The sequence below is a fragment of the Crocodylus porosus genome, unplaced genomic scaffold (assembly GCF_001723895.1).
Source record: "Crocodylus porosus isolate Cpor-Errol unplaced genomic scaffold, CroPor_comp1, whole genome shotgun sequence".
NCBI classification, from domain to species: domain Eukaryota; kingdom Metazoa; phylum Chordata; order Crocodylia; family Crocodylidae; genus Crocodylus; species Crocodylus porosus.
Genome location: NW_017728918.1, coordinates 99,218,538 through 99,241,292, shown reverse-complemented (window position 1 = coordinate 99,241,292; position 22,755 = coordinate 99,218,538). Strand labels below are relative to the sequence as shown.

Below are 22,755 nucleotides of genomic sequence, written 5' to 3'. Positions count from 1 at the left end.
CGGACTAGATGATCTGCTCAGGTCCCTTCCGACCCTACAAACTATGAAACTATGAAATCTGACGCATAAGTTTGTGAAGTCTTAAGTATTTCAGGACAGATCTGCTGGCAATTTAAAGCATCTCTGCTGTGCATGCTCAGTACATCCACCATTCTGAATGAGATGGGTGTTTAAGCCTCTGATTCCTACCTAATGTCACTTGGGATTCCACAAACTAGCCAACAGCCATCCATGTGCCTAGCTCCCCTGAGAGGCCTGATCTAACAGGCATACTCTGAAAAAGCAAGTGTCCTTTTACTTCCTAGTTGCAATTCATTATGGCCTTATTGATAATATTCAAGATTGTAAATCCCACATAAATAGAAATGCCTAACTCACGGCTGCAAGAAATAACATAAATGCAGCCCAACTCCAGGAAAAGGGGTGGGATTCCAAACACATCTCCTCCTTCCACACTGCCTTCTGCTCAGTCTATGTATCCCTCTGCATAGCATGTTGGATACTGGAAAACCCTACCAAAATGTGCTTCCAAGTATGCAGAACAAACATGTTCCTTTTTTGTTTTGTTTTGGTTTTTTTATGCTCTATTTATGGACTGTTTTAAATAAGGAAATGCACAATTCTGCCATGACTCTTATAAATTTGAGTCTAGACATCTAGACCCGGACTAGAAGGAGATGCCTCCTTCCCCACTAGATTCAGAGCTAGGAATTTTCTCCTGAAGTTTGGTACCTGAGCCAGGTCAGCCCTTTCATGCAACAACTGAAGAGGAGGATGGTCATTACACCCAACAGCTGCATGATTAAAGCAGTCTTATTGGATGCACAGATTCAAATCCCTTCAGTGCCCAATTCAGAGAAAGGATTTGAACCAGCTGTCCTACTGCCATAGAAATACTCAAACCACTCAGTTCCAGGATGTCAGATACGGTGATTCCCATCTCTCTCCTAATGAAGCTGTTCTACTTGTATAAAAATATTTAAAGGAGCACTGATGTAGAGAACAAACAAATGGTGTTTTTACCAGAATCTTTTTCTGGCCTGATTAATATTTAAATATTTTACCTAAAAACTGAGGCTTTGATGATATAACTATGCCAGCAAATCATACAATCATAGATCACAGAAAATTAGGGCTGAAAGGGACCTCAGGTCATCTAGTTGAACCCCCTGCTCAAAGTAGGACCAGCCCCAACTAGACCATGCCAGCCAAAGCTTTGTCTAGCTGAGTCTTAAAAACCGCCGAGGATGGAGCTTCCACCGCCTCTCTGGGTAACCTGTTCCAGTGCTTTACTACTCTCCGAGTGAGAAAATGTTTCCTAATATCGAACCTAAACTTCCCTTGCTGCAACTTGAGACCATTGCTCCATGTTCTGTCATTTGCCACCGCTGAGAACAGTCTAGCTCCATCCTCTTTTGAACTCCCCTTCAGGTAGTTGAAGTCTGCTATTAAATCCCGCCTCAGTCTTCTTTTCTGTAAACTAAATAAGCGCACTTCCCTCAGTCTTTCCTCATAAGTCATGTCCCCCAGCTCCCTCATCATTTTTGTTGCCCTCTACTGGATTCTCTCCAATTTGGCCACATCCTTTTTGTAGTGGGGGGCCCAAAACTGGATACAGTACTCCAAATATGGCCTCATCAGTGCTTAATAGAGGAGAATAATCATTTCCCTTGACCTACTGCAACACTCCTACCAAAGTAGCCCAGGATGCCATTAGCCATCTTAACAACAAGGGCACATTGCTGGCTCATATTCAGCTTATTATCTGTAACCCCCAGGTCCTTTTCCACAGAGCTGCTGCCTACCCAGTCATCCCGCAGCCTCTACTGTGCATGGGTTTGTTCCATCCTTTGCACTTCTTCTTGTTGAACCTCATGAGATTTCTTTTGGCCCAATACTCCAATTTTGTCTAAGTCACACTGAATCCTAACCCTCCCCTCCCGAGTACCTACTACCCCCCACAGCTTGGTGTCATCAGCAAACTTGCTAAGGGTGCACTTTTCATCTTCCAAAGATCCCAGCTAGGTAGGGCTCAAGGGTCCAATCAAGCCTAGAGGCTTAAGAGAATATAGTTCCTTTGAGCCATTGTAAATACAGGCCAATTTTGGTAGCCAAGGGCACCAGCATCACATCCAGCCGCCTTTGACGCTCCAACCCAAATGACAAGCTACTTATTTACAACTGGATGATTGGAGGTCATTTTGGTACAAGGCCAGAGTAGGGTTTAAATTCATATCTCTAGAGTCATAACAACATAACATAACCACTTGGCCACTCTCCACATCATGTCCCTTAGGGAAAAGGAAACCTTTTTCTGGTATTTTGTAACTGCTGCTATCCCAAGAAAAGGATTCCTTTGCCAACAAAATTTGCGTATCTAGCAGGTTTTATCAGCATGCCAACACCGGTCACAGAAATTATTTTTTCACACTACTAAACAACATATTCAAGCAGACAAAACTTCATTTTGGAAGTCTGGTTTTAAATTTAAATTAGAGTTTTTCGGTTTTTTAATTTGCAAAATAGCTTAAGGTTAATTAACATAATTCAGAGTGGTAGAACATCAATGATGTCCATTTTTTACTCTATGCAGCATTACTTGTTTCTCTGCTCTTGGAAACCAAACTAAATAAAATATGGATTTAATGTGGACTTTAGATTTAAAATTTATCAGCCTCATGGGATAGAAGTATTTGTTTACCACCAAGCCCAGTGCTCAAAACTTCCTCATCTTTCTCCAGAATAAGACAAACATTTGAATTTCCCAAACAGCAAATTTCAGTGAGCTGCTATCTTGATTCATCTGCAAAATCCAAAGCTAATTTAATTTAACTGATTAAACAAAAAATGTTTACAAAGATAATAAACAAATAGCATGTCCATGTGACACTTTTCCCTTTTAGTACCTCCTCAAATATTTCTTGTAATACTGAGACAAGGAAAAAAGGCTTCATCTGTGCACGAGTCTGTAAATGAGCCCTTTGCATTCCTCAAATTCTCACTACCTTTCCTGTTTTTTAACAATGTGTTTTGCCATCCTGACTATATCTCCTTTGAAGCAGAATATTTTTGTCTTCATTTTTGGTAAACAGCTCCAATTCAGATAGAGCCCAAATCATGTATATTAAAGAAAAACAGAAAGTAGTTTAACACAGACTATCCCCTGATTGATATGACAATCCACCTGAGCCTACAAAGCCTACACCACTAACATGCTTAAGGCATGTCAACTAGAGGTACACCGATACACTGGTCCAATATCAGATCAGCACCAATATAAAGAAAACTGACTATATCGGAAATCGGCCTGATGTGGCTGATAATTGGCCCGTGCATGCACACATCCACAGCACAGCATGCGGGCAGCAAGGAGCACAGCCTGACAGCTTGGAGAGCTGCATACAGCTGGTAAGTCTGTTGTGGCAGACAGGGACGGGGGAAGGCAGATCAATGGCCCCCATGGTAACGGAGGGAGTGGGGCTGGGGTAGGTGCTGCCCAGCTGTGGAGGGGTGGGGCAGGGCATGGAACGGAGCCATGGGTCATCTGAGGGTATGGGGTGGGGGGAGCAGTTCCCACCAATGCGTGCACCCTGGGAGAGCCGGGGGGTGCATGTGCCCCTGGATCTGCACACAGCAGGTCAGGGCAGCACAGGCTGCAGCTGCAAGCTGGTCTGCTCCAGGCTCTTCCTGGCAGGCAGCGGGGCTGGGACGCTGCGCTCAGGACAGGTGGCAGTGGTGCTAGGAGGGCTGTAGGAGGCTGCTGCAGCCACACCCCAAATTTTGCTGTAGCCCCCCGCCCATAGCCCTTCCCCCCAACGCTGCCCCTGCCTGTCCCAAGCACAGCCCAGCCCAGTTACCCCCTTGCACCCCCGGAAGAGCCTGGAGCAGCCCCCCAGCCCCAGCCCACCCTGTACTCCCCAGCGCAGCTCTAGGGGCACATGCCCCCCTCCATGTCCTCCTGGAGTGCATGCTGCAGCAGGAGCTACTCCCCCCCACATCCTCCAGACAAACCACGGCTCCATCCCACACCCTGCTCTGCCCAATCTGGCAGCTCCTGCCCCACTCCCTCCCTCACTGCAGGGGGCATTGATCTGCCCCCTCAAGCCCCTTCCCTCCTCCCTCCCTGTCCACCACTACAGACTTACTTATAGCTGGAGTCAGCCATATTGGAAAATCAGACTGGTATCAGCTGATATTCCTCCTTAAAAATCGGCTATTGGTATCGGCCCCCAAAATCTCTATTGGTGCACCCCTAGTGACAACCTGGTATACAAGCATCACCTTGGGCTGCCTGATTCCCAGCCTGAATGACTCAGTATCCATTTACAGCTAAGCCAACAGGGGTAACTATTGGCATGAGTTGAAACAAAGCTGAAGCTCACACCTCAGGAACTCTAGCACAATACCTTTATCACTCTGAAGCTTCTTGGTTAATTTACTACCAAAAAAATGTTGCAAGAGAATCAGTAAGCTGTGGATAAATCAAACTTCATGCAGCCTCGGTACCAAACAGCTTGATTATATGATAATAAGGTATTTTATAAAAAAACTCAGTAGCTTGGATATCATTTATCAGACTCAGTTGCAGAGGTTCTCAGCTCTCCTCAGAACAAGAAGCAGTACCACCATTTAAAAAACAAACAGTATTGGAAGTGATGATTTATATTTTAAAATAAAAGCATGGTTCAAACCCAAACTCTTCAAAAACAAGTAAAAATAAACTCACATATAAAACTAAACAAATGTATTACTGAGTCTCACACACAAATAAACACTGCACAAATGCTTTACTGTACAATTTTTGTTCTCCCAGTCCAGGTAACAAAGGCACACAGGGCACAACTGTCCTCTCATTTCTATAGGCGTAAGTCCAGACAACTTCATTTGAGCCCACAGAATTACACCAATATCAAAAAAAAGTGAAGTGAGGGGCAAATTAGGATCAGTCTGTTCATTGTGCTGGCTTTTCTAAATGGCATCAGCCAGAGCACTGGGTAAGGCACTTCAAGATTTAGATTAAAACTCCACAGTAGTACCATACAGGTTTCTACAAACCCAGCAATATCAACGTGAAGAAAATTTAAAGATAAGGCTGTTACTTTGCTTTGTATGTAACACAATAAAAATGTGTAAATGATAAAAGATATCAATGAAACAGCAAAGCATACTGCCACAAGATATTTTAACATAAAGATCCCAGTTAGTATTCAGGTAAACAGCTACTCTACAGATTATATTTTTTTTTCATTTTCATTAGTATTAACATCATAGGAAGCAATCCATATTTATGTGACAACCTTAATATCAATGTTGCAGTGCTGCACTGCACCATTAATGTTCTAAAATAATCAGTCACAATAGTGGCTGTATATTAGAGTTAAGTATATTAAATCCTGTAAGCCACTAAGCACACTGGCCCTGATACTTTCAAGCAGAGGAGTACATATTTAACTTAGAGCAGGTACACAGCTCCATTTGAAACTTGGAACCATATTCAGAAGGAATGTCTACACAAGCAATTTAGTGCGGGTTCACTCATTTTAATGCACATAAATGTATTTCTAAAAAAAACCATGCTCTTTAGTTAATGAGCATTAAGATAGGCTAATGTGCATTTTCCTAGTATTTCACAATGGACGGTGCCTATACATGAGCAGGGAGGCTGCTCTAATGCACTGTAATTACAGTGCATCAATGCAGACTTGATTAATTGAGTCTGCTGGACAGTGGCAATTACCAACACTTCAGCAGCCTCCCACACCTCCTGCATCAGCATCCCGCACTTCAAAATGGCAGTGAAGGCACTTTATTTAAAGCTTGTTTGACTGCCATTTTGAAGTGTGGCGACACTGATACATGAGATACTCCTGACACTTTAATTAGAGTGGCTCTTAAAGCTGCTCTAATTAAAACTCCCCCAACACTTCCAGAGCACATGTATAAATTCCCTCAGGTACTAGGTTTAATGCACATTAACTAAAGCACATTAATGCAAGTGTAGATGCACCCAGTGTGTCCTGTCACAATTGAGTTCTATGGTATGATTTTACTCCCTCTTAAGTTGATGAAAAATGCCTTTTCTGTTAGTAGGACCAGGCCCTTAATTCATTAGCCTGGACTAATAATGATAAGAGGATCTAATTATTTTTAACAGCATCCCTGTTGTGAAGAAAAGTAAGTTCACTGTTTTGAATTCCTCAATTTTCAGCATGTACCTACAGAAATGGAGAAAATGGGATAAGAAGGGGGGAAAGGAGAGCTTTACCTGAAGACCCTCTATAGCTAATCTCAGCATGCTTGGTGTAAGTTTGGAGGCCTGCTTGAAAGTGAAGTTGCTCCAGTCTATAATCAGAACAAATCCATTCACTTGAAGCTCAGGGTCTTCAATCATGGCTTCCAAAGAAAGAAGGATGGCACGCAAAATATCCACTAATGTGTACCTGTCAACAGGAGAAGGGAGACTGTATTAGGCTAAACATAAGAGAATGGTGAAGTCACAACTGGCCCCAACTTCATTTGAAGGCAATCTGGGGTTTGCAAATCTCATTCTCTGTGAAATTTGGCACTTTACTCTCAAATCCACAAAGTATGCTACAAAATTTTCACAGAAACAAAAGGACCTCTTCATAAAAGAAAAAAAAAGAAAAGAAATACAAAACAAGCACAGAAAGAAAGAAGTACAATGTGGCTTTAGAACATCTCTGGTTAACAGCAGTGTCAATCTATTAAAATTCAATTAAATGCCCTCTGAGTACTTTTTACCCCTAAGATGGCAAGTTTGAATACTCAGTACAGAATCTGTTATTTATTTTGTTCTTCGACTTTCTATATTGAATGTTAGTTTAGGGGGCTTGTACAATAGGTGCGTGTATTTCATATATGTCTAAATTACAAAATCCCAGAGAAGTACTCAAGTCATCGAAGAGATAATTCCACATTGAACTTCCCACATTTGTTCTCCCTGTTAAGTATAGTCTCCATTCCTTTAAAAGGTTAAAACAACAAATTACACAGCTGATAAATATAAGAGAATACTGCAGCGACTTCCTTAATCCAGCAAAAGCCTGCAAAATTAAAGTTGCACATTTGTTCTTAATATTACTAAGTTATTTTCAGTCTCCAGGTAAACAATAAGTGTAGTAGCTGTAATTAGCCTGAGTATTAGTTTTCTTGTCTTAAATATCACACTTTTATATACCAAACACTAAAAATGAAATTAATGCAAATTAAAACACTTAAAATTTGAAATTGTGGCTAATGTATCTGAACTAAAATAAACCAGTATGGCAAACATGTAATGAATAGGGGCCAGATTTTATTCCATCTATCAGGCATACAAGTGGATTTAGACAGCTAAATTTAATTCTAATTTGCCCTATTCGCAACCCTGAAAAACATGGGATGGGTTCTCCTCTCTCTCATTACTTTTGTTGAGTCAGTCTTGGAGTAAGATGAAGTTGTGCTACAAAAGTAGATGCATTAATAGATTATCAGGGATGTAAACAGGATGGAATATAATAGCATTTAAGATCTTAAATCTACTTAGACACCCAACAGAATTCTAAAACAGTTGGGTTGGAAGGAACCTCATGAAATTGTCCAGCCCCTTGCCATCTGCCATCCAGCCCCCTGCCATCCTAGTCAAATATCTGACTAACCTGCTCTTGAAAATGTACAAGGATGGAGATCCCACAACTCATCCAGGTAGCCTGTTCCAATGCTTAACCACACTCCTAATGAGAAAAATTGTCTCAATCTCTTGAAGGCTCAGATCAAGTGTAGTCTATGGTTGCCTGGCAAGGGAAACACCGGGACCGTGGAGGCAGTCTTCCTAGACACACCAGGGAAGACCGCTCTCCTGGCACAGGGAAAGTACCTGCTAAGGTGATATATGGTAAGCCTCCCACTTAGCTGCTCGAGTGGGAAGATCTCGGCTTTAAGCCCACTTATGGAAATGGAAGACATCTCCCTGGCTTGCCAATGGGTCCTTACGGCTAAGGGTAAGCAAAACTTGGCGACATCCGAAACCCAAGCCTCCGGGCTTGGACCTGCAAGTAGGATTCCTGCCAAAGGTTTTGGGAACATCTGAAGCCTCAGATAGGGGTGGAGGATGTTTGTCGGTAGTTGGGCCACTTATGGTTCTGGACTCTCGGATTTGGAATTTGTTTTGGCTAATTTGGCTTGGGATACATAAAATTAAATATATATATATATATATATTCCACTCAAATTTCCCTTCCGGTAATTGAAGACTATTTCTCCTAGCCCTGTCTCCTGCAGTCACAGAGGATAGTTTATCTCCATCCTGTAAATACCCTTCAGGTATTTGAAGCCTGTTATCAAATCCCCCCTCAGTCTTCTCTTCTATAAACTAAACAAACCTAGCACTTTCAGCCTTTGCATGCAATTGTTTCATCCCAAAAGTCATTGCTGAATTTCATCCAACTGATTTTGAATGATTCCTCTAGTTTATCGAAGTAATTTTGAATTCTAGCCCTACCTTCCACAGTGTCTGCAACTTCACCCAATTTGATGTTGTTAGCAAATCTGTTCTAAGTGTGCACTCAATCCAATCCTACAAATCTTTAATGAAGATATTAAACAGTATCAGACCAGGACAGATCCCTAGGGAATTCCATTTGCTATCTCCTCCCAACTTGACACTGAGCCATTGATGACTACTCACTGAGCTTGATGATCCAACAAGTTACATAGCCATTGCACAATACCTTCCTCCTCTAGTCTATATTTCCTTTGCTTGCTAATGAGAATAGGTGGAGAATGTGAGTAGGCAAAAGTCAATAAACAACCATAATTTTTAAATCATCAGTGCTCATAAATTTTCAAAATAAAGCCCTCTAGTGGTCTCCCAAAACAAGGACCAAAAAAAATGAGGCACTCAAAATCATAAGGCGCTTTTTGAAAAATCTCAGCCGTATGACATCTATTACAGAAAGCATGCGTGTCCATACAGAAATCGGTATCCATTACATTAAACTATATTTAAGATGTACCTCCCTTTAACAACTGAGCTGGGATATATATACCTATTTATATGCACCTATAAATATATTTATCTATAATTTTAAAGGAAAAATAACCACAATAACTTTACATATAATCTGAGCCTCACAGGTTTTCCCTGTTTTAATTCAGATTATGTGAAGGAAAGGTTGGTAACGTCTGCTCTGGCCATATTCTTGGCAATAGAGGTCTCATCCAAGAAAAAAATCCTATTTAATATCTTGCCCACACAAGGTTTATTGACTTTCCTGACTAGGCAACATAAGAGGCTCTTCCTGATCCTAAGAAGATTCTTCCATTTTATATCAGATCACTGATTTTAATCCAGTGTTGCAAGATCTCTTTAAGAACTCAGCAGGGTGTCACATGTATTTAGCACTGTTAGGTGTGCAAATACCCACTTATGATTTCACAAGATAAACCCGGAAATTTCAAGCCATAATATCAAAAACATGCTGACCTGTTGTGATCTTTCTGAGCTCCATAGTCAAAAAATGAGTAGAAGCTAAGACCATGTTCTGAAATTGCCTTGAGTCAATCCAGAGGTGTCTTGAGTCTAAAAGGACTGAGAAGCACTGTACTAGATAAATGAATGAGCCTTCAATTTTACTTACCATATTTCCTCAAATATAAGATGCCCCTAAATACAAGACAACAATTAGATCCTATATATGGAAAATTTATAAATTAGTTACAATTTTCCAGCTATAGAATCTAATTATTGGAGGTTTGCCTTGAATCTGCCCCCCTCCCATTGCTACAGAAGAGAAAAATCAATCAGGTAGCCCCCTTACCCTCTGTCCCCCCACCCCAGCTCCTTCCCCCTTGCAACCCCTTACCCGCTCCTTGACCCTGCTCTCCATGAGCATATGGAAGTGATAGGCAACGGTGAAAACAACAACCTTGGAAGCAGCATACCTGTAATAATTTGCCATGCAGACAAATTATTATATGTATTCACAGACTTATGCATCATTTTTGAATGAACTTTTACCTTTTTTGACACTGCTGCAGGTTTTATCACAAGGGCTCCCTAAACACATCATTTAGAAATATGCAATGCATTTATGGGGGTGAAGAGGAAGCTAAAATGTATTCAGTGTAGTAGCTTACCATGACTAGAAACAAAGTCAGCACTGAGGGGAAGTACATGCAATGGGCACTGCCATATATTTTATTCATCTGGGATGCACTAACCTATCCTTGTGGTACATTTCCATCAGTATATTTGCCCAATATGGGTCATGTATTTTATAGTCATACTCACTATTGGTTGCATTTAATCAATTTTGTAGTCGGTTTCCATTACTTAGCACATGCTGCTTTTGGCAGTAGTTTAATGATAGACAATGAATTTAATGCAGTTTCCTTCTGTGAAAGTAAGATGAGGAGTTTTTTTCATCATGCTGATTAAGGGGAAAAACCTCATATTGTATTTGAGTAAATATGGTGCCAGATTTAAAAAAAAAGAAAAAACTTTCCATTCCCACTTTCTTTTATCATCACCTTTTTCACACACTCGTGTTTTAAAAATGATAAAAAAGGAGTCTTCCCCACTATTTCTACATGGCATACTTAAAAGCAGCAAACATTTAAATTTATTTATTGATTGCATAAAAAAATAAAACATTTCAACTGGAGTGAATTTTATCCATAAAATATGCAGTCATTCAACAAATATTGCCCTTATAAAATGAATAATTCATACAGAGAAAAGCATTTAGTTCAGAGATTTTTGGAAATGGGGAAAAAGTTATCTATCAAACAGTTTGACTTCTGCTGTAACAGTATATTGATCCAGCTCTCTTTATTGCTTAAATTCCTAGTAAATATTCTCACAGTTGTACTAATTTATTAGCGGATATATACAAAGAATTTTCCATGAGACTTGGGTTAATTTGCTGCTGGGTATGCAACTGCATAATAATAGGTTAGCCTTCCATGCAGTTTTTAAAATGGTTTTTGTCACATTAGCAAGTAATTTTCCACTCATCATAGATTGCAAGTCCCAAAAGTAATTTTGGGAATGGAACATGTGTTATGGTTTGTCATATAACAGGACTAGGTAATGCAGTCTGTCACAGGCCTCTGAAGGGACTTCATTTTACACAGGTCTGCTATAGTGTGGTGCCAGAAGGAATAGCAGCTATGGTGAAATGAAATGCTGGTCAAAACAAGACTGGAGTAGGTTTTAGATGAAATTATGCCAGTAATTCCGTGCTATGTAAAGGCTTTAATATAGTTTCTTTAATCATATTTCAGTTAATAGAGCTTTACTGCTGATACTTTTAATAAACTGCTTTCAATTTTCATCACTTAAGATTTCATTTATCACATCAGGTTTACATTTCTGACTTGCCTCAATATTTGCTCAATGTAAAAGTTGCTTTAAAAGTCCAATAATGGATTTATCTGTTGCGGCTTTCAGCAATACGGCTTGCTTAAGTAATGGACCAAAGTCAAGACACAAAGCCCAGTGTCGGCAATCAAAATGCCAAGATAGAATTATTTATTATCCTGTTTTCAGCTCTACTTTTTACATGGATAGGCCATGGTATATTCCTAATTATTTATTTTTTAATCTAAAAGATAGTTTGGATGTCTTCTCCTGATTGGACACAAATACCTTTTCAGGTAGTTTCAATCATAGTCCATTTGATTATTTTTTTCATTGGGAAGAGGAATCCTTAACCTATAATTTCTCAGTTCTTCTGATGGAATAAATTACAATACCCACACTACACTGAGTAACATCTAAATGAAATCTCTTGTGGAGTAAGGTACTAATGAAAATGATTAAGGGTATGAGAATCTAGCCCCAGAATCATAGTTCATTCCACACTATGGGCATATCCACCCTTTTTCTGGACTGTGTTAGGGAGCACTACAGTGAAGCATGGCATGACCATTTTTCACACACTACACCACAAAATGGATGCAATGTAGCTATCTTATGGCAGCAGTTGGTATGCGCCAGTAAGTTCACCACCTCAGGTGTGCTCATCATCACTAACATGTAGTACACGTGTATATAATGAGTAAGCTAAGCCTTGCTGCGAGTGGTCCATTTACCTGGTCAGCTCTAAAAGATGAATTCCGTAGTGAGCACTACTCTGTAGCTCAGGTTGCACTATTATTTCTGTTTAAAGCAGAATTCTGAATCCTCTCTACAGTCTGACCAGCCTGAAATTTTCTGTGGCAGTTCTGGGACCATGTCACAAATGAAAAGTCCATCTGAATCTAACAGCCCATTGAGCTAATGTAGCTAAAGCACCCCAGTTTATGTAACCAGTGACACAAGGAAAAGATATCTCTAGCATCATGCTGCCGGGGGCCAGATACACTAACCTAAATTCATTACACTGTTATTTAGGCAATCGTGAGATAAAAGGTGCTATATACCAAAGCATCAAAGATGCTTTTGTATCTATATAATGTGATACAATAGAAAGGAATCCAAGACAATCTTACATTTGGCTTATAGTTTAATATCTTAATGCTGCCCAGTTTTAACCATTATTTAAAATATGCATTTTATTTGTTTTTTAAAAGCCTCTATATACCAAAGCCTCTTTATAACCGTCTCAACAGAGCCATCTTACTTTCTGGTCTGCATTGCTGGTGTTCAAAATAACTTTCACACAACCACAAAAATGCCACAAGACAAACAAACAAACAAAGCCAGCATCAATTACAAACACTTTGATGACACGGTACTGGCTGAGTTGGGCTTAATTGTTGTTTTGTTGGCAGTTTTTTGTTTGTTTTTAATGAGTAATTAGCCTTTATTTCTAAAAGAGATTCACTTGCAGCCTGAAAAAGAAAAACTATCCTTTCATTCAAATTGATCTGTATTAAGCAACAGTCACTGACCAGCTCATACTGTATGTACTAAGTAACATGTATCCATTCTACAAAGCAAAATCCAAAGACTTCAGTGGATGTTTAAGTCATTTTGATCCTGTTGCCTTTTGAGCTTTGAAGTTGTTTATTAGAGGACAAAGAGTACATTACTTTCTTTTGACCCCATGTTTTAAACAACCGATACAGTGGCTCCAGGTAAACAGTGCACAAGAGATCTGATTTGCTAGTGTGCGTCTTAAAGTAATCTGGAGCTAGCCTGCACTAGACTGACTGGAGAAATAAATCCCATTTTATTTATAACTAATTTTTCACGTACTTTTTTTTTTTTTTAACTTGCCTCTTGTGGAGCATGCTATGCCTAGTGTTGTACAACCAATTCTTGTAGATAAGCTAGAACTCAAAATTAATTTAAGTATATAAATTCCTGTTATATACCCACATTTAATATAGAAACAGCTGTATTATTATATACTTTTTATATTATTTATTAGAAAATTATATGAATAACAAAGCTGGAAAAAGTCATCGTGTAGGAATCAATCTTGTGTGTCCTACTTCCACGTAAATCCTAGCATGGTGTTAAAATGAGATAGGAACAATTATATGGACAATGCCACTAGCTCTTACAGTTGCATACTGAGGTTGAACCTGAGGCAATAAGCCTGTAGGGACTTGTTGAATTAACGGCCAAGTTGATGACTGTTACCATTTTGACTATGACACCTATGAGACTATTCCAGGTGATCACAAGTTCCATTCATGTTTGGCTAGAATCTCGATCTGGCGTTTGGCTTGGAGTTGGAAATGAAACAACTGGAAATATTACCTATGCATACCTCCCACCTATAAATTTGAGGGCGGACTGAATCTGTCCTGTTGGAGATGTTGCTCAGAGTCTCTCATAGGCCATGAATGGAACAAGAATATTTCTGGATAGTTCTGAGGATACTGATATCTTGCTTATAGACAAGGCTTTCTGTTATTTAGTAGAACTTCACAATCATCTTTCCTCCTTAACTATCAGTGAAATGGCCCTGGGCATCCTCTTTTCCAGCTTCATCTTAACAGGTCACCATAGTTCATGGCTGACTTAAAACAACAGAAACTGACAAGATGACAACTAATCACAGGCAAATCTAGCCAAAAAAAGGGGGTGTTTTTATTACCTTATACCATGAATATGAAGACAGCAAAGTAGGGTTTCTTTACAGCCAACATAGGATTTGTTTGCAAGCCAATTTCATTTGTTTTGAATACAGAACAGTCCGGTTCATGTCAGATTTTTTTTTTTAATTAAGCCCATGACTCCATTAGTTCCACAATATCTATTACGAAGAAATTTCTGTTGGTTTTGGGAATTAAAACTGAGTGGATTCAATCTGCTGTATGGATGCAAAAGTTACATCTGAAAGGTACAAATATCAAGTCCCCCTTGACTGAATTTAAGCCACTGGAGTTTCCTGCGGTACTAAATATTAATTGGAATATACCACAACACAACCTCTTTAGAACTAGGCCTATACTGGCTGATGAAGACTTCTGTTAAAGATGATGTTATACAGCCACTGCTCAAAAAACAAAACAAAACAAAAACCACTGGATGCTGACCATCTGGCCAGCTATCATCCAACATCTAATCTATCCGTTCTCATTAAAATATTTAGAAGGTTAGAGGAAGACAAGCCCCAGAGTACCTAGATAAGATGTTTCAGACATCTTGGAACTCCTTGATTCATGTCTGTGCCTAGGCACAGACCTGGATACTAATAAAAAACACAGGATCATAAAAAAATAGCTGAAGTCAAAACCTTTCATTTTATGTTTATTTTGTTTCTGCTGCAGTAGTACCTAGAGACCTCAGTAAGGACCACAGTCCTATTCTGCTAGGTACGGAACAACTGCATAGGAAAATATAATTCTTGTCCCAAACATCTTACAGCTTTATCTTTCGGATTCATCCTTACTCTCCATTATTATTGTTTATTTTTATCATCATGGGGCCTCGGCACGCTATTCACAGATCAGGACCCGACTGTGCTTGGCACTGCACTCAAACAGATAGGGAAAACGCCCCCTGCTCAAATTGTTCACGCTCTAAGTGTCGGACAAGAGACAACAGATGGATAGAGACAGATGGAAGAGTGCAAGGGAACAATGAGGTAATGTGAGTCAGCATGACAGATACAGGAACAATTCTGAATTCCAATGTTTTCACTAATTATAATAATTATTTGAAAGAATATTACTTTCATAAATGTATGGACCATGGTATTCAAGGACTTTGTTTTTACTAGTTTTAATATTTATTGAATCATTATTTGGTATTTTTGCTTAAGTCAGCACTTGAAAAAACACACTTGCCACTCAGTAAGCTGAAGTGAGGAATCAGCTCTCTGAATTAAGTTATTTTTTTCCTTTTAAAAGGCCCTCCCCCTTGTAAAAACAGGCCTTTGACAGAGAATAAGTGTATATCATGTTCCTAAATCTGCAGACAGGCAGATGCAGGATCCTCGCCCTGTGGCCCTGTTCATAGTTTAGATGATACAAGAGGAAAGTAAAATAAAAAAATGAAGTGTGGTCAGGTTCACAGCTGACATTCAGAACCCAACTAGCAGCCACGTCACTTACTCACAGCTTTCCCAAGCAGTGGCGGAGTGTAACAGCTGAGGCAAACACCAATGATAGTTTTAAGAAAACATCCTTCATGAACAAGCAAACAAACAAAAATGTAGATGGGAAATTATTATACAAAACCCCAACATTTGCAGTGGTAAATGCATGGGGGAAACTATCTACCTTTCAGCAACAGGAGGAGGAAATTCTTGAGTGAAATTATACGTCTATCCAAAAGTAATCCAGAAAACCCCTACAATGTAGAACTAATATGAACACTGGGTGTGTCTACATGTGCATGTACTGCATAGTAAGTTACTGCACAGCAGCAGTTTTTAGGCCAGCATCTACACATGCAGCTGTTAAAATGTAGTAACGCTGTGTGTGAACTGACTTGGGACTAACTAATTGGGCATAAAATTTGATACCTGCATGATGCAGGTATCAAATTTACACCCAAGTCAGTGCAAGTCACCATAGTTACTGCGTAGTATGGGTGTACACATGTAGGGGTGCACCCATACTGCTCAGTAATTTTCCGTTTCTCTGCAGTAACCTAAATTACTGGGCAGTAAATGTGCCCGTGCCCACTTGAGCCTGCATGGAAGTCCCAGGCACAGCATCCTGGTAGAAATCCCATCAGCCTTTCCCCTCCCAGTAGCTGAGAGAAGGTATTCAAATGCCCTAGTCTTCTGCTTCTCTATAGACTTCTTCTTTAGACCTTCAAAAGTAAAGGCCTCCAATACAGTTTTATGGTCTTGTTTTAATTTATCAAATGTAAAGGCTTGTTTGTGGTGTGGCCTTCCTCCATCATAGGGATTTTGATTGTTTTATACTTCCCCTATTCTTAATTGCTTTATTCTTGTTGCTGCAAGGATCTCAGTACTTTAAAACCTCACGAGAATGACAGGAGACAGAAAAGTGGGAGCAGCAGAAACAGCATGCCAAGGAACAAATCAAAAATCCGGAGCCACCCACACCTCATGGAAACACATGCCCAAATTACAATAGACCCTGTCAACCCCGATTGGCCTTGTCAGCTATCTTCGGACCAACAAATAAGGCAACTGTGGAAGACAATCATCCTCAACTGTGAGGGACTGCCAATGGTGATGATGATTTTTGTTGCTTAACTGGAGCAGTAGAAATGATAAACTCTTGATGATCTATAAATCATCCATATCATAATCAGTAGCTGTTTAAAAAACAAACAAATTGCTACCATCTCCTTGGAATCCTTAACACATGGGCTATTGTAAATTGTATACATATCACAAATTACATTTTGAGCTTTGCAGATACACTCTTAATCTAGTCAAGAAACTACACAAGGAGTTCACTGATAGAGCATAAACTTTTAAAAGCAAGGCTTCCCAGGTTTGCTATAAATGAGAAGCGCACTATTTTATGTACTGTTAAATCAGTAAGGGAATAATCCTGGGAAGCGGTGAACCCCTAACTTCAGTGCGAGGTGCATAAGTATACTGCACACATCAGAATCGGCCACTTCTTGACTCACTCAGTTCAGTTCCATCAGTGGGGAGGCAACAAGGTCTCTTTGATAGGGCAGTAGAGTGGAAGTTAGGAGGCTGATGTTATATTTCCAAATGTCCCAGTACCCTGTTGTGTGACGTTAAAGAAATGATTTAGGAAGTCACGGAACCCTTTCATGTCACGTAATGCTCCTTAACTCTTTCACTGTCTTTTAGAGCGAAGTCACACAAAATGTTTACACCAATGTTACACACGCACATGCCTGTGTATAAGGAGCAAACAACAATGCCATGCAAAATATGGTTTACATTTGCCCTTGTAGTATGTGTCCACGTCCATCCAGTAACAGACATCTGCTCACTTCAAACAGGTTGCTGCCAGCAGCCTCACTATCTAGTGCTGAGATACTGTCAATAGTACACGCTGCAGTCATCTATCCTCTCTGGACACTGAGATAACTTAACCTGTTGTGGCCAGTGTTTCATTTCCAATGGCAGAAATGTTTTCAGAACAGGGAGTAATAGGCCTGCAACAGCCACTTTTCCCCTGCTCCTCACCTGTTCCTTAGACCAGGGGTGACCCTGGTCTGAGAAAAGCATAAGGAGCAGCAGCTGCTCCAGTTCTCCGTTGAATGAGTATGAACTATTGTATGTGGATGAAGGAGACAATATTATTGCCTAGGTGGATTAGAGTAGCATCGCAACATCCTCCCCCACTTCTCATTCCAGGGTTCCTGACAGAGGAGCTGGGGAGTGGACAGAAAACAAACAAGTGGCTGCTCCTCCCCTTCCAGTCAACAGGAGTGGGAGCAGCTGTCACCCTTGCCTTCTCCAGAGTGGGATGACCCCATTCTGGGAAAGGCACAGTAACCTTTCCCCACTGCTCCAAATCCTCCTGGGACCAAAGGAGACAAGCAGCACCTGCTACCCATGCTCTTCCCAGACCTGGCTGACCCTAGTCTCAGGAAGGCACAGAGAGTATTTCCCTACCAATTAACAAATCCTGCTCTCAGGGAGGAGCCAAACAATAGGGAAATGTGCAGATGTTTGCTCTCCTGAAAGAAACTTTCCTAGGAGCAACTTTTGCCAGGTCACTGATGAGTTATTTTTCTCCCAGAGCTGCCATTTTTGTTTTGGGAGAAACTGAGAGCGAGCTACAGCTCCAAGAGAGCTGTGTTTCTCCTGGTAGAAACATAACACCTATATGTAGTCACTGGCTTACAAAAAGCTATATAAATTAGATTGTTGTTAATGTGCTGCATGTCCAGACCCTCATCCTGTAGCTAGCTGAGTACAATGGAAACCCAAGTGTAGCTGAGGTGGGTAGTTACCAGGAGGTCCATTAGTCATATTACAGTTGTAACCTAAATAATAAATCATTCATTCAATGGAACTTCAACAAAATAATAATTATGATTTGTCTTGTAATACTATGGGAGCTGATATCATGTAATTTAAGCATGTCTCATAACTAAGAGGTAAATAAAAAAAAAATTATGTGAAGAGAGTGGATTTAATTGCCATTTTCTGTCTGAATTCAAAGCTGCTGCTTTCTTTACTAAGAACTAACAGTCTGGTTATTTCTGCATTACTCCACTGGAACATAAGTTTTATTGCTGAGAAGGAAATGCATCATACTTGAGATAGGCCAGTCTAGATTCATGGGGGAATTTCTTCATAGCAGATGTACAATTTTAATAAGATGTCTAAGTTTCTGTGTCCTTGCATTACCCCTCTTATTTTGCACTTTCTTTTAGAATATGTCTTTGCTGGGTGAAGATCTAAAATGAAGTTATGACTCTTCCTGTGCCTCCTTACCCCCACTACCTCCTCCCCCCAGCCAGGAAGCTAGACCCCAAGCTCTGCAACCCTTACCCATATCAATAATGCTTACTCATTCCAGTGGCCTTGCTGGCTACTCACATATGTAACACTTGCTGGAGTGCACCGTAGATAGCTCACATCTAATGGTTCCATGAATATTTCGGTATTGAAAGCTAAATGATACTTAAGCTGCTGTAATTTTAAAGCTGTTGACCCCCAGTTATTAGAAATCATCCACTCCCTGCAATGCATTTTCTTACATCATACATTGTCACAGAATACCTTGTCTATTGCCAAAGTGCCAGACCTTGATTACTGTTTTGTCAGCCAGATACTACAGGAATCTGGGTTTTCTGTTTCTCCATGGAAAAACAGAGAAAACCATGGATTTCCAGACTTTATCAGATAAAACTGCTTTTCTCTTTCACAGAGATACCTGCAGATTTCCCACTTTTGCAAAAAGCTCTACAGGCTGGCTGAGTTCCAGCCTGCAAGAGCCAATTGCAAAAAGAGCAGGAAACCCCCAACCCTGTCCAGAAGGGGAAAGGGCAGAGCCTGAGGCTTTCCATCACTCAAGGCTTGGCTCAGGCTCCCTGTTCATTCCGGGAGCCTGTGAGGTAAGTGGGACTTGCAGGGCACTGGGGGCCCTCTCTGGCAGGGCTGGGGGTTTGTAGGTCATGCCTGGGGTGCACCAGCAGGGCTGGAGAGGGCCAGGGCATTAGGTGTGTGGGTAGGAGCTGAGGGAGTGGGGAGGTGCTGAGGGAAGCCTCACATGGAGTACCTGCCAGCAGTGCGTGGACTGGGAATGATATGCTGTTGGCCCTTCAGAGAAGCTACATAGGGAAGCACAGAGCCCACTGAGGCTGATAGCACGCAGCTCCCAATCCATGCGCCGTGGGGCAGGCTAAGCCAGGCCAGACCAGGCAGGCTTCGCACCTCCATGTGCAGGAGTGCAGGCAGCTGCACAAGGAGGCGTAGAGCCCCCTCAGCCAATATTGCGCAGCTCCCAGTCCACACATTGCAGGCCAGGCTGGTGCGGGGCAGAGGGTGGAGCTGGCTTCCTGCTGCAGCATGCACTCTGGGAGAGCGGGGGGACCCATGCCCCCCAGATCTGTGTGGGGGGCAAAGGCAGGGCAGGTGCACTTTGCAGGCTCGTGCTTCTAGCCCTGCTGCCCTCCCTCGGGGCCTCCACAGTGCAGTATGCACGACCCGGCACAGCAGGGACATGCAGGAAAGGTGCTTGCCCCTGCGAGCTCCACACTGCACTGGCCACACATCCCCTGTGTATACAGAGGCAGCACGGGCAGCAGCGCAGGGTTGTGCCCCTCGCTGCTGCCCCCACCTGCAGGGGAAGTGTGGCCAGGGCAAGCAGCTTTTCTGCTCCCGCCCTCTGCCCCCTGGGAGCGCACACTGAGGCTGGGAGCCAGCCCTGCCCCAAGGAGGCGGCAGGGGGGAGCCGGCTCCATGTTCCTTCTGCTGTAGCAGCTGCTGCCTTCTGTTGGGGGCAAGGAGCTGAGGACCTGGGTCCCTGGCCCCATAGCCCTGGCAGCTGGGCCCCCCTCTGGCAGGGCTGGAGGTGTGGTGGGAAGTGAGGGGCACCAGTTGTATTGGAGGGCTGTTGTGTTGGGAGTGAAGGGCAAGAGCAGGGTGGGGCTGTAGAGAGAGTGAGGAACACCAGCAGGACTTGAGGGTGGGCTGTGGGAGACCTTTAATTTTAAATCACAGATTTGGGGGGGGTTATAAGAGAATTTGCAATTTTTTTTATAAAGGAAAACCAGGATCTCTGCAGATAAGTCATCTTCTGGCCAAAACAGCACCAAGAAAGTGCCAGAAACAGCTTTAGGGACTGTGTAGCCTTAAACCATTTTCAAACCTTGTTGCACAAGCCACCCCCTCCCCTCACGCTGCTAATTTTACCCAGGACACTGTGGTCTGCGATAGGAGGAGCGAAGAAAGGAGGTGATTAATATCAATCCCACACTTGCATCATTAGAAGGCTCAGAAACAAAGCCCTCCTTCTGTAGCTGAGGAAAAGTCCTCAGAGGCCCCATACCCAAACTTCTCTCTTTCTCTCTAGGACTGAGAGAGAGCGGCAAATAGAAAGCACATTTGGGATATTCCTCCTAGTCAAGCTCTCACTGCTTGGCCCTTTATTCTCACTGTTCTTAAACATTAAGGAAGCAAGACAGCATACAATAAACAGTTAAAGGAGGAACTAAGCAAAAGATTGCCTCCTTCATCTACATCATCTTTTCAACTGTGGAAGAAGCAGAAGAGGCCAAGGAGCATGCTCTCTTCCCAAGCCATCAGGAGGCCTGGATGGGTCTTCTTCCCCTCCAGATGGAAGTGGGTCTCAGCCAAAATATGCCTCTAATTCCTTCCCCCCCCACATGGCACAGCCCAACCCCGCTGCATGGAACCCAACGTGTGTGCCCCTTGCCTATTCCACACCTCCAGAGCCTGGGCAATCAGCACAGTCCAATGCATTTCAGCAGTGGGTCTCAGCCCCATGAAATGGAGCAGGTGTGAGGAGCACGTACCTGCTCTGGTCCCAGTTGGCAGCGAAAAGGACCAGGATCTTCCTGCCATAGTGGTCGAGATTGGCAAGCCCACCGGGGAAGCCATCCTTGAGCGCCTGCTTGATGCCTGGGTCGGTGGCCTTGAAGCTCTTGAACATGTCCAGGTTCTGCTGGCGGTACTCGAAGTACTGGGCCAGCAGGCGGAACGCCTCAAAGTGCTGGAACTTCCTGGCCCGCAGGAACCGCAGGATGAAGGCATCGTCTGTGCGGAGGAAGCCAATGTCTGGCCGCGTGATCACCATGTCCCGCACCTCCTGGATGTCCTGGTGCAGCGTGTCTGGGTTCTCATTCAGTTCCAGCCGGGCTTTCTCCAGCGTCTCTGGGGACAGACCTGCCTGCAAATGAGTCATGGTGCTGCTCCCTCCTCCTCCTCCGCTGCTGCTGCTGCTGCGGCCGGCCAGCTGCTGCCTGTTCTCCTCTGCCTTTGAGGCTGCCCCAGGAAGCCTCCTGTTCAGGGGATGGAGCCCCTTCCAGGAAATCCCACCATCCAGCAACCTCCTGCCCTCACCCTGAACCACACTGCCTCCTGCCCCCTACTACAGCACCCCCTGCTTGGAAGCACCCCCTACCCCCACCAATTTCCTTAGGGAGGGGCCTCACCTCTCCTCCACCCACAGCCAGCTGCTGCAGCCCCCTACGACAGAGAAGTCCAGGAGGATGCTCACAGTGCTGTCACCTCCATGCTGCCCCAAATAGCCCCTCCGCCACAAATGCTGGGGTAGCTTGGGGCAGGAGGCAGCCTGGGGATCAGGAGCAACAATAAGGAATCAAGTAGCTCCGCGGCAGCCAGTTTGCAGGGAAGCTTTCCCTTTCCCCCAGAGGATACCGCCTGCCCCCCCACCCACCCACAGTTAAGTAGGCATTTTATCTGTGTAATAAAAAGCTGGCTTTGTAGTGGGTGTGCAACTGCTACATTATCTGAAGGAGGGAGAGTGGGCAGCAGGACTAACACAGGGTGGAGGGATGCGGGGGGCTGGCAGGAGCTTTCTACCCTGCCCCCGCCCCTGGGTACTAGGAGTGATCTCACCCCGACACTGTGATCCCTGTGGGAAGAGGAGCCCCAGCTAAGGGCAATGATAAAGTGGCTCCTCAATCGGAGAGTTTCCAGGAGGGGCTTCTCTTTCCCAGGGTCTGCCTCGGCTCAGGGGCATTGAAAAAGAAAAAAAAAAAAAAGGAGGGGGAAGGGGGGGAGGCAGCAAAAAGAAAATAACCTAGCTTGTTGTTGTCTCCGCTCCTTGATTTCAAGACGAGGGCTCCACAAAACAAGCCTGCCTCTGGCTGGGGCGGCTGCTTGCCTTCTCCCCCTCCTAGGGACGGGCTGCGCTCGTCCGGCTTTGGGGCTGGGGAGGCTCTCCCCG

At 42.8% G+C, this 22,755-nt stretch overlaps 1 protein-coding gene across 2 annotated transcripts in view; it reads right to left on the bottom strand.

Moving 5' to 3' along the window:
* Nucleotides 1–22,200, bottom strand: part of CLVS2 (clavesin 2) — an 82,612-nt gene extending 60,412 nt beyond the window's left edge. For both annotated transcript variants that reach the window (XR_002101674.1, XM_019537982.1), the window contains exons 1-2: nucleotides 21,359–22,200; nucleotides 6,266–6,440 (exon numbers count right to left, since the gene is read on the bottom strand). Coding sequence is in view for 1 of the 2 variants with exons in the window: in XM_019537982.1 (XP_019393527.1) it covers nucleotides 6,266–6,440; nucleotides 21,359–21,747 (564 nt within the window). In the remaining variant the exon portion in view is untranslated. The remainder of the gene's footprint in view (nucleotides 1–6,265; nucleotides 6,441–21,358) is intronic.
* Between the last annotated feature and the right edge of the window lie 555 nt (nucleotides 22,201–22,755).